Here is an 11315-nt window from a genome sequence, read left to right as displayed (position 1 = left end):
ATGAAGTGGCGCCCAATCGGATGATGAAGACGGTGTTGTTTCTTTTACAGATGCAAGACATAAAAGATCTTCCAATTTTACTTTATTTTTTACATTAATCCACCACAGCCTGCATATTCCTTGTATGACGGTATTCGATACGGCGTTATTCTAACCCGTGAGCGTTGGTTCTGACCAATCCGCTTATGCTAAGAGGATTCGTTGATTAAGCGAATTGGGTTATTTCTTACGATAGGTTCTGAGTAAAAAGCTCAGTCGTATTCTGGTCATTACAGTAGGCTGTTTAGGTGTTTGTGCTACTACACCATAGGTTACGGCGTCTAATAGGGGGTCAGTTGCAATGGTGTAACACACCTTGTAATCCTTAGTATCCATACACTGTAGCCTCTAGATTCTATTAGATGCCCAGTCAATCAGTACTACAGTTGGCAACCGTTTTCTTTGCCATTCCTGTCTACTCCATTACTCTTCCATTCTCCAGTAGCATAGTCCAATTTAATAGAGGATTACTCCAGCCAGAATAATGGCTTACACGGCACGGCTTCACCAAGCAAACGATCGTATAGGTCTTATAGTTATGGCCTCATTCTTCTGCGTGTTAACAATAGTGGCAGTTGTGGCCAGGTTCTATTCGAGACGATTGTGTCGAGCTGGTCTTAGCGCTGATGATTGGCTAGCTTTGGCAAGCCTAGTAAGGTCCATCACCTGTCACTGTCTAAATCAACGTTGACAGGATATATTAGGTCTTCATCCTTGCGTTGAATGGTATCTTCATCGCCGGCACTGTTCAAGGCGCTATTACGGGGCATTCTCCTATTGAGAACAATTGGCCTGTTACCACGGATCTAGAGCACTTGGCGCAGAAATACAAATATGCCTTCCAGACGACAGAAAAGGTTGCCTTTGGGCTGATTAAGTTGTCATTCGTATTTCTTTGGAAACGAATATTTAATCGTGCTAGACAGGTCGTGGTGTTTTGCTGGGTCATGGTTGGCGTTCTAATAGCCTGGTTCCTGGCATTCTTCTTCGCCACTGTCTTTCAGTGCGGCACTCGCTGGACATGGAATTGGGCCCCTATTGGGATCTTTTTGACTCAGTGCGCCAACACTCTCACCCTACTCACCGTCTTTACAGCGACAGACATAGTTACGGATTTCATCATCATGTTTATGCCTGTCCCAATGATATGGAAACTCCATATGCCTACTAAGAAAAAGATTGGTATAACGAGTATATTCATGGTTGGTCTATTGTGAGTCCTCCCATTTGTAGCCCCTAATTACAGATCAGAGTCTTACCTCTTGCTAGCACAATTGGCGCCGGTATAGCACGAATGTACATCTACCTTGTGACATCTTATGACAAGGAAACTAATCCGGACTTCATCGCCGATTTCACTCTATTCATCCTATGGTCCGAGATAGAAGCCAACATTGCGATAATTGTATGCTGCATGCCGACGTTAGGACCGGTGGTGGGCAACCTGTGGGGCCGTTCCTATCCAGTCTTACGCACAATAGTTTCTAGAAAATGGACATTGCTATCTGTTGATCGCACAAACACCAAGACATCATCCAACAGTAGGGAACCGTTCACCCTAGAATTAGGGTTCCGGCCGTCAGGGAAGCACTCCTATGATGATCGCCCCTGGCGAGGAGTTTCTGGGACAGTCGTAACAGCCGGCTCTGCGGACGTTGAGGAAGAGCAATACCGGAACATACAAGGTATTGTGGCTCGTACTGAAATTTCACGAACTTCTGAGATCAATACTACAAGGCCTCTAGATTCTATGGTCGAATGAAGTACTCTCTTTTATAATAGATGATGTATTGAGATTCCAAGGCTAAGATGGTGGTTTAAATAGTTACTACTTCACGATTTCTGTAGAAGATTGTTGTATTTCAAATATTGTTGGACTTGATAATGTCGAGCTTATGGATTCAATACTTGGCTGTTGAACAATCACCCCTTCGCGGCAAGACGTGCGCGTAGCATAATGCTACAAGGTACATAGGTACCTATGGAGGTACCTATGTATTAATTGTGATATGTACATTGCAGGCATGCACAATTAACGGGCGCGTATTGAGGAGCCTGCTTTGTGTTACACACACGGTGACGTGGATGCGACAGATGTTGTGTAATCCAGAGAAGGGAAGCCAACCTCCTACCATAGTTGACCCCCACCATCACATCCGGGTTGTACATAGGTACTTCATTTACGAAGGAAATCGTCTTTCCCTTTCTCTCAGCCCTGAGCACAAGAGCTCATGCTTTTAATTGTCTTTTCAAGGGGGGGTTCACATCCCAAAATCTAGAGTTGCCTGCTCACCACCTTAACAACTATTACTTCTTGACTAAATATCATCGTATTAGTACCCTGTTTTATTTTCATCTATATTTCGCTATGGCTGGCCGAGTTTTCTCATTGTCTTTTGGCTTGGGCGCATTTCTCCTTGGTTTAACTGCTGTGTATCTTGGGCTGTCCCAGGATAGGTTATTGCATTTGAAGGATGAATACGGCGTTATTCTCCCGTTTTCACATGAATCTCCACCGGTGGTGATTGACTTGGCTAAAGATATCAAATACGTAGGCAGTCGGGAGCATGAGGTTGAGCATTTCCAAAACATCTTTTACGGGGAGGATACCTCTGGCGTACGGCGCTTCGCTCCGCCTATTGCAGTGCAGCCCCTGAAGGGATCTACCATCGACGCCACTCGGCCTGGAGCTTGGTGTCCCCAGGGGTTGGGTGATGTGTTTCCATTTACGAGCCGTGTCGCCAATATCAGCGAAAATTGCCTGAGCTTGCGGGTTGCTCGACCGGGTGATACTAAACCGGATGCTAAACTACCAGTAATGGTATGGATCCACGGTGGTAGGTCATCGCCTATAGGCTGCGCGAGTCTTGTCGGCTTTTTATACCATGCCCCAACTCGCAGGATGAGGCCTCGCTGATGTGTTTCTACGAGTTAAAGGGGGTCATGCCCTAGGCTCTGCTTCGGAAATCCTTTACAAGCCCGACGGCCTAGTGAAGCAGGCAGTGGCGGATGGACAGCCGTTGATCTTTGTTGCCATTAATTACCGTCTCGGTTGTAAGTCATTGATTTTTTTTTACATCTCAACAAGCTAACTATCTGCTATAGTTTTTGGATTTGCGATCAGCAAGGCGTTAATCGATGCCAAGCAGACAAATGCCGGTTTGCATGATCAGCGAAGAGCATTAGAATGTACGTCAGATACCTATTGTTGCAATCGTGCTACGTATCTTTATTGACCCGTGGAACAGGGGTCCGCGACAATATCGAAGCGTTTGGGGGTGACCCAGATAAAGGTAATCGGATAATTCAGGATTTTCGGCCCATGCTAACGACGCATAACAGTGACGGCTGTTGGCCAGAGCGTGGGGGCCGCCGACATTAGTTTGCACCTGGCTTCTTACGAGGGCAAGCGCGGCGTCCCATTTCAACAAGCCATGTAAGAGTTTCGCTCCGTTGTGTTGTTCCTGTGCTGACTTAAGGCTGGCCGATAGAATGATGTCAGGTAGTCCCGGACTAAACTTCAATACCAAATCCGATTTGGTAGCCAACAATACGGCTGCCGTTGCTCGTGAAGTAGGATGTGTTGAGAATGATAGCCAGTCAGTCGAAACCCTGAATTGTTTACGAAAAGTCTCCATCGAGACATTAGCAAACATCTCTGTTTCAACTGCCCGTGCTGCTCGCCCACCCTTTGGGGAAGCTTTCTTTTACCCTATGTATGATGGTGATATCCTCACTGACCGTCCTTCCCGACTTGTCCGCGCTGGTAAATTTACCAGGGGGATCCCAATTATTGCTTCTTGGGTATCCAATGATGGAGCATGGTACGCAGCACCAACCATCTCAACTGACCAAGAAGTCCTGGATACTTTCGGGCTCTGGCTCTATGCCCTGTCTGAACCCACGAAGGCAAGACTTCTTGAACTTTACCCTATTGAAGACTTCGAGGGCATGGTCCGACTGGACTATGATGGGTCTATTTCGCCCCAATATTATCGCGCAGCGCAGCTCAATCGCGATCTCTGGTTTACGTGTCCCATTCTTGAATTTGCATGGCAATACGTCAGGAACGGCGGCGTAGAAAAGTCACATATGCATCTATATGAACATAACTCGACGCGATACGCACCATCCTTCGAGATGATGGGAGTGCAAATGTGGCGTGTCGCGCATCTAAGCGACATACCGTATGTACTAAATGCCCAGCACCTGGAACGAGCAGATAATTCAGAAAAGCAACTTCAATTATCGAAGGCAATAAGCACAAAAATAGTCAAATTTGTTACCTCTGGCGTTCCTGAGGACAGATGGCCTGCTGCTTTTGCCAATGCGACTATGGGTGATTTGAAGGGCGAATTCCCCAATAAGCTATCATTGCAGCTGCTTGGGGGGCCTCATCATAACATGCCTATCACTATTGACAAGAGCGGGGATGAAGACACCGGGACAGCAGCCGAGCAGGCTGTCCGATGGGAAAAATTATTTGGGAGGTGCGAGTTCATCAACAGTGACAAAGTACGAGCGGAAATCGGCACGTAACGAGAGTTAGCCAGGCAATATCAACCCCTTCCGTTCGCTTCTTAACGGAATGCTTCACATCGGCACGCGAGCGCTAGAATTGTGGCTAAAAGACTAGAACTGCAAGTGGCAAATACTGGAATATGTCGTTGGATGTTATGGATTATTTACAAGTTTAGTACGCCTTCTTGTAAGAAACGATAAACCATGCCCGTGAATTTATCGCTTAACTCTAGGTCTGCTAATCTACGCGGCGGATTACTAGGTGGACTTCCCTAGCATCTAATGGAACTCTCCAAGCGATAGCAGAAAATTATCTAGAGAAGATTAAGCAAATATACTCGTTTTTCGGAAGTGGAAATTGAATCATCACATTTCTATATTGTAATTGACCGTGGTTAAAAAAGGTGGTAGCACACCCAAGTGACGATGAGGAGATGATGTTGCAAGACGTGAGTATTCATTCCCAATATCAGTTTTGAATCAGAGGATATATAATCGTTAAGCTCTAATTGGTCCTTTGGCTCTTCAGTGAACACACCCAAATTGTGGTATTCTAAATCGGTGCCTTTTGTCTCCCTTGCACCACTCTGGGTCGTGCGTTCCCTCGGAAAAGAAGGAGTTCATTATTCAAGTAGGGCTCCAAGCTCTCCTGTAGCGTCAGCTGCGCCAATTTTCTCGTTAACATATCTTACGCAAGCGTCCATTTACAGGACATAGCTGACATTTAGAACAGACTAGCCCTTCCAGCTAATATTCCACAAGGTGTATCAAAAGATTCAGAATTGAGTATGAGACCCCCGTGTAGCGCAATAGATTGATCGATTTTAGGGACTACTTCGAGCACGTTGAAATTTGTTGGATCTCAAGGGGATACTGGACGAAAAGCCGGTGTCCCTTTTTAGGTATTAATTCCCTTCTCTACATTCATCTTCAAAATTCGATTTAACGTAGGCATATACTATAGGCTAGATAGTTCTATTGCTTAGCCATGCGATACCCGTTGATGGTTACGGGGGGCTATGGGTAGTAACTACTTCCTCATAGATAAGAGTACCGAAGGGAACCACCACGCAGTCAAGTTGACGTGCTACACCTTCGACGGCAGCTTCCCTATAACCTAGCATAGAAGACCCTCTTTCCTAGTTACTTCTGATTCATTCCGGGGGGCTGGGGCTACCAATTAAGATATTACTTTCATTAATACCTTCCCTCTTTCGTAGCCTATTATTCCCTACCTACGTACTCCTACTTTTTCGCTACATCTCCTCGGCTTCCTCCCACCTCCCAATTCGCATTCCCTCAACCTCATCAATATTACTACACCATTAACGCATGAATTTCGCCTCTCCTCTCCACAGCATCCTCGCGAGGATTTTGATCACCACTAAGACAACAAGATTAGATACCGGTCTTCAGAATATTCACCGCTTCCGTGTCGGCCTTCTTCGACAGCTAAGTCCTTCGTCGCACTTACCCATAACCGTGAGTTGGCCCTCCCATAAGGATTTCCACGCACTCATACACCCAAGGAAGCAAGTACTTGGAACTAACACGGACGTTAGAAGGTACGGACTAGGTCTTTGAAGATTCAGTAAACTCGGCCAGAATTTTCACCACGAAACATCGATATTTTAACAGTATCACCTCAACACACTCTAGGCTCCACCAGTCAACTTCATTCGCGATAGGAAACCTAAATATTGAAGCCCAAGCCTTCGCCACTTCAAATCACTTCTATCGAAAAAACAACGACTTACCAATCCATAGTCTAAGGTTGACAAGTCACTCCTGGGTTACACCATTACTATCAAGTACAGCCAGTTAAGAATCCCTCCTCGCTAGGTATTACTCTTGCCACGAATATCAGGTAGAACCTAAAAAGAAATTTGGCAATTGATTACAGCAGCTATACCTTAAGCACATTCCAGTCACCCTCTTTATCACCGCGTATCGTCCACCCTACCTATCCACAACTCGCAGAGCATCAACAGTATCCCTAACTAGATATCTTCCACACACTTGTGCGCCAGAAAAATACTTGTCAATAATCAGGAAGGCATTCGAGAAGCAAGAGGACTCATCATGCCTCCGCCGTACAAGAGGCTGGAGCATAACCCTGCCCCTAGGTGAGTCAATATAATAACAGATTGCTCACCATCATACTGATTTTATCGTTAGCGAGTGTAGCGACATCGTCACAATCAAGATTCCCTCGGGAAAGGAATATGCAGTGCATACACACCTACTCGCCCACTACTCTCGATATTGCCAACAAAAACTCAACCAGCGACGCAAAAAAGCCACGCGTTGTATCGAACTGTCATTGTTTGCCACTGAAGATACCATTAGCTTGTTCATCGAGTGGATCTACGTGAAACATATTATGCGTGAAGAGGGACAGCATGGATTTGGCGAAAGAACCAATCCCCCTCCCGATTTTCATGAGAATTTGATTAAAGCTTTCTCCTTTGGCGATTTCATTGAGGCCATCCAATTTCAAAACTATATCATGCGTCCGTTTAAAGATACGCCGGATTACCGCAAGCCAAACCTCGGCCGAGATCTCGTTAACATATGGCGCGATGCCCTCGAAGACAGCGGAATGCGCCGTTTTTTTGGCTGCCGAATTAAGCATCGGGCTTTCTATGGAGGGTGATTACTTTTACATCCCATTCGAGCTTCTCCCGCAGGATCTGCTCGTAGATATGCATAAGTTTACCTTTGAACGCCTACACGAATCAGTTCAGAATCTACCCCATGAGACCCTAGCGAATGGGATCAAGGTCCAACTCGGTGTCAATATCGAGGATTACTTCGAGGAGGAGTACAAGGGGGATTATGATGAGTATGGGAGGAATGCAAGAGCTAGGCTAGGGGACCGGGAAGGAAGAAGATGAGTCGGATGAAGAGTAATTCGGGAGGTGCAGGTTCGGGGAAGAGTGGTAAATGATACACATTTGCGTTAATTTCGCTAGTTTGAGAGTATCTGGGTTACTTCGAGAAATTTATGCTCAACTGAGAACATGTACACTACGAAATAGATCACCCCGATGATTTATGCGATGAATTCCCAATTACTCTTTAGAAACCATCAAATTGACTGTTCACAATCCAATCATTCAAGCCTGGCATTCGGTATTAGTGTACCCATCTTTCTTTGGACTCTAGTCCTCAAATTACTGTACGGTACCGAGTATAAGGCGTGACTTGCCGACTTACATCCGATTTCGGGGCGTTCCGGCTCCGGCTATCTTTGCTTGATCGCGGGCCGTTCTCCGACATATAGTGGGCCCACACGGAGATAACCATAGACATTGGGTATCAGAGGCGATTTCCGCGCTGGTTTCTTCATTTTGAAGTGAGTTGATGCACTGTAAAACTTTATGAATCTTAATATGAGTTTAGTGGCTAGGTACATGATATATGAGTTGATCGTAATGTAAAAAATTAACTGTGCCGCACACGACAAGAATTTGGAGGACGAATCCACCAAATATTTACTGACCAGGAATCAACCAGAATGGAATTGATCGTCCTAGGTGGCTTATAAATATTGCTGACTTTCTCATTTGCTAATTCTATATTTTTTAGTCTACTGTCTTCGTATACTCATCCATTCTTCCTATCCGCAGACAAGACAAGACTTAAGGCCTATACAAACATCCAATACCACCCCAACCATGAAGCTTACCAGCGTATGCCTTATTGCCTTAGCTTGCGTCGCTACCGCAACGCCAGCTGTCGAAAAGTCACAACTTGTTGAGCGCCAAATGGAGTCGGTTTAATCCATATCTTATAGTTGTTGCGTACTCGTACTGACTGATTTATAGGCCGTGCTGCAAGTATAGTCTATGCCTATGTGGATAAATCTAGGTTGGATAAACATTGCTATAAAGAGATGCTTTGACGCGAATGGGTTAGCCTAGGGGGGATTATTTCTGCAAGAGACTTCGATCATCCACAATATTCGTTAAGTAGGGGGCAAGAGGAGGCTTTCATTCTACATAGCGCAATTTTATTCGATCATTGCAATACAATTGGACACTACCTGGGCAAGTCTGGATTCAATATTGATGAACTTTATTCCCGTGTGTGAGCCCCCCTATTTCGAAACGGACCAATCACAGTGTAGACCCATTGCCAATTGCGGTAATACGCTATTCGGCTACTAATGTTGGGGTAACGTAATGAAGCGAATATAGGATGTCAAGTTTACCTAACCGTTTGATTAGTCCTTTTAAGACTGTCAAAAGGATGTCCAAAATTGAATATGCTATTACGTGCTGTTTGGGCGATACTCCTTGGGGTTTTAGGAGGGCGAATTGCACAATATCATTCCCAAAACCGAGCTCTTACACCAACACCAATTACAATACAGCACACTAGCCCTAGCGTTGTAGAGGACTTCCATTCAGCAAATAGCAGCAAATAAACATTAAACTAAGAAAAAAAGACTAGTATAGCTCCTTTGTTTAGCTGACACATCCTGTTCCACCAACACCGTATACCACCGTGTCCTTAGATACGCCATCCTTGGCCCCGTACTCCTCTTCCCCTCCCTCACTTCATGTTTTCCTGCAATTTTACTATTTATCGTATCACTGACCCTGCTGATTGATGAAGACGAGCGTACTTCATCTCAACTATCATCTCACCATCACTACACCCCCTAGCAACGCCAATCACCCTACACACTCCCCACAACACCCAACGCCAACCCCGTCACCGCCGCAGCCAGCACCCAAACACTACTCCACGCAACCGCACCCGCCGACTCAACACCATCAATAGTAAGACGCGTCTGCAAATACGTATCCACACCCGCAACAAAGCATAACAATGCGGAGCGGCGAATAACAACCTTAGTCTGCGCACTCCAACCCCAGAAATTCCAACGGATTGTTTCAGCCAGGGTCGCTTTGACAGGGTCGAATTTAACTACCTCCGCGCTTCCATTTTCGTAACCTTCTTTTTCTGTCTTGATATTGTGGTGAGGCCCTTCGGAAGTTGGGACTGCGGGGGGTGCGAATATAAACGCGCGTGCTGCGAACCCGAGGACTAGGGTTACGGGGAGGAAGTTGATGTATGTGACTGCGTGTGCGGCTTCGATGGATGGTAGGTTTGCGAAGTATACGACGAGGTAGTTGGGTAGGTATGTCGCGTACGCGAAGAATAGGGACACGCTGTAGATAGCGCCCGCGAGGAGCGTGGTGAGTAGCGCGATGGGTCGGTCGGTGGTGATCTCGGCGTTGGGGGCATGACTAGGGTCGGCGTGTGCGACGGAGAGTGGGCGAAGAAGACGGAAGGGAATATATGTCGCGAGTGTCTCGATAGTGAGAGTTAGGAGGAGCGCACTAGGGGGCGAGCTGTAGAATGAGTATAGAAGGTAGAGCTGTGGGTGTTGTTAATCAGTAAGTTCTCTTTCAATCGTGCAATAAGGCACCGAGCTCGAGGCCCCGAATCATCGCGCGAGTGACAGATCTACTTACGAGAGGGCCGTTCGACAAAATATTCAGCGCGGTAATATCGTAGCCATCATAATTGCCGTACCATGCCAACGCGAGCTCAAATCTGAAAAACACCAAACCGTAAGCAAAAAACGCCCCATTACAATTACGTCACTGACATCAACACCACCAGCATTTTCACACCTACGCAAAAACAACTCTAAAGGAGTGACTTACATTCTCCAACCCACCAACGTCCCAAAATCGGTCCAAGTACTCAATATCCTCGCATGAGGTACCAGCGGAGCCTTCGAATATCGCCAGGTTAAGGAATATCCCAACGTCGCGAGTGACAAGCTCAGAACCGCGACGAGGGGGAATTGAATCGGCGGTGGAAGTTTAGATCGGACTTCACCGAAAGCACCAAGACCGCCACTACTAGCACCATCACCGCCGCGTTTTCGCGAAAGCGATACTATAGGGCCTTCATTCTTGGTGATAGTCACAACCGTAAAAGGCGATGATGACGAAGTTGTCGGTGGTGGTGTTATATCGGTGCTTTCTTCCGCAGCCTCCGCGCGGGTCTGTTTTCTAGTTCGCATCTTTTTTTTCTGTGATTGTTTGCTTGTTTGTACTCTAGGTAAAAAAGAACTCTTAAGATCACCTGAGTGGTGTTTAGTCAAGGAGGTAGGGATTCCCCGGAAATAAAAGGGAGATCGGTATTAAAATGTAGCACTATGAGTGCACACAGATGAGATGGAAAAGGTTGGTATCTCGGTTGGGGAATTGAGCTTGTTGATGATGGGCTCGCGTGCCAAGAACGTGGTAAGCTGTGAGATAGGTGTAATGGTAATGGTGGTGGTGGTAAGATTGTAAGCTGCCACAATTACATTATTGATTATTTTGGTGAGAAGATGATGTAGTTAGCTGCCTGGGTAGCTAGCTAGAGGCAAAAGGTAGGGTAGCTTCTATCACTGGAGCTACTGAAGGTAAAAGCTTAAAAAAGCTACCTGCCACCACAATAAATCACTGCAACTTTGCACCTACCTTAGCTGCCTAGGTATAACAAATAGCGGGGAAATTGGGGGAGAGAGCTGCCTATTCTGTCCCGATTTAGGTGTGGGGAAATGAGAAAAAAATCGAACCTCTGGAAGCAATGATGTACCTAGCACCACTACCTGACTGCTAATAGCACCGCACCAGTGACGTCTATCCTCCTCTCACTCCCACTACTCCTCGTCTCTCAGACCTTCGTTTACCAACAATAACCCCACTAACGCTGGGCTGATCGACAGCAAACCTCGCTTC

General features: G+C 46.2%; 4 protein-coding genes across 4 annotated transcripts; 3 read left to right on the top strand and 1 right to left on the bottom strand.

Annotated features, from left to right (window-relative positions):
* Window positions 1–118: 118 nt before the first annotated feature.
* F4822DRAFT_367163 (uncharacterized protein) lies at window positions 119–1965 on the top strand. The gene is made up of 3 exons (XM_051456204.1): window positions 119–691; window positions 744–1252; window positions 1309–1965. The coding sequence occupies exons 1-3, from the start codon at window positions 524–526 to the stop codon at window positions 1799–1801; spliced, it is 1170 nt and encodes a 389-aa protein (XP_051310345.1). The 5' UTR covers window positions 119–523; the 3' UTR covers window positions 1802–1965.
* A 293-nt stretch (window positions 1966–2258) lies between these two features.
* F4822DRAFT_415602 (lipase) lies at window positions 2259–4923 on the top strand. The gene is made up of 6 exons (XM_051459242.1): window positions 2259–2876; window positions 2977–3093; window positions 3145–3228; window positions 3288–3332; window positions 3382–3475; window positions 3531–4923. The coding sequence occupies exons 1-6, from the start codon at window positions 2408–2410 to the stop codon at window positions 4576–4578; spliced, it is 1857 nt and encodes a 618-aa protein (XP_051310344.1). The 5' UTR covers window positions 2259–2407; the 3' UTR covers window positions 4579–4923.
* Window positions 4924–6642: 1719 nt separating this feature from the next.
* On the top strand, window positions 6643–7457 carry F4822DRAFT_433111 (uncharacterized protein; the record flags this gene model as incomplete). Its single annotated transcript, XM_051461783.1, has 3 exons — window positions 6643–6686; window positions 6739–7073; window positions 7159–7457. 3 exons carry the CDS (start codon window positions 6643–6645, stop codon window positions 7455–7457), a joined length of 678 nt encoding a protein of 225 aa, XP_051310343.1.
* Window positions 7458–9119: 1662 nt separating this feature from the next.
* Window positions 9120–11027, bottom strand: F4822DRAFT_366998 (uncharacterized protein). Its single transcript, XM_051456201.1, has 3 exons — window positions 10245–11027; window positions 10050–10131; window positions 9120–9952 (listed from the first exon to the last, which is right to left on the bottom strand). Exons 1-3 carry the CDS (start codon window positions 10607–10609, stop codon window positions 9248–9250), a joined length of 1152 nt encoding a protein of 383 aa, XP_051310342.1. The 5' UTR covers window positions 10610–11027; the 3' UTR covers window positions 9120–9247.
* Between the last annotated feature and the right edge of the window lie 288 nt (window positions 11028–11315).

This window comes from Hypoxylon trugodes, assembly GCF_022578975.1.
Source record: "Hypoxylon trugodes strain CBS 135444 unplaced genomic scaffold F4822scaffold_9, whole genome shotgun sequence".
NCBI lineage: Eukaryota > Fungi > Ascomycota > Sordariomycetes > Xylariales > Hypoxylaceae > Hypoxylon > Hypoxylon trugodes.
The sequence above is the reverse complement of the archived record's forward strand: the minus strand, read 5'-3'. Positions and strand labels throughout refer to the sequence as shown.

Bases quoted from the DNA above. Each gene is read 5' to 3' on its own strand.
- F4822DRAFT_366998 (XM_051456201.1), bottom strand. From the start codon at position 10,609: ATGCGAACTAGAAAACAGACCCGCGCGGAGGCTGCGGAAGAAAGCACC. The intron at 10,132-10,244 runs GTAAGTCACTCC...GGTGTTTTTCAG, and splicing joins ACGTTGGTGGGTTGGAGAAT to ATTTGAGCTCGCGTTGGCAT. The intron at 9,953-10,049 runs GTAAGTAGATCT...CAACACCCACAG, and splicing joins TTTTGTCGAACGGCCCTCTC to CTCTACCTTCTATACTCATT.
- F4822DRAFT_367163 (XM_051456204.1), top strand. From the start codon at position 524: ATGGCTTACACGGCACGGCTTCACCAAGCAAACGATCGTATAGGTCTT. The intron at 692-743 runs GTAAGGTCCATC...AGGATATATTAG, and splicing joins GGCTAGCTTTGGCAAGCCTA to GTCTTCATCCTTGCGTTGAA. The intron at 1,253-1,308 runs GTGAGTCCTCCC...ACCTCTTGCTAG, and splicing joins ATATTCATGGTTGGTCTATT to CACAATTGGCGCCGGTATAG.
- F4822DRAFT_415602 (XM_051459242.1), top strand. From the start codon at position 2,408: ATGGCTGGCCGAGTTTTCTCATTGTCTTTTGGCTTGGGCGCATTTCTC. The intron at 3,094-3,144 runs GTAAGTCATTGA...TATCTGCTATAG, and splicing joins CATTAATTACCGTCTCGGTT to TTTTTGGATTTGCGATCAGC. The intron at 3,476-3,530 runs GTAAGAGTTTCG...GCTGGCCGATAG, and splicing joins GTCCCATTTCAACAAGCCAT to AATGATGTCAGGTAGTCCCG.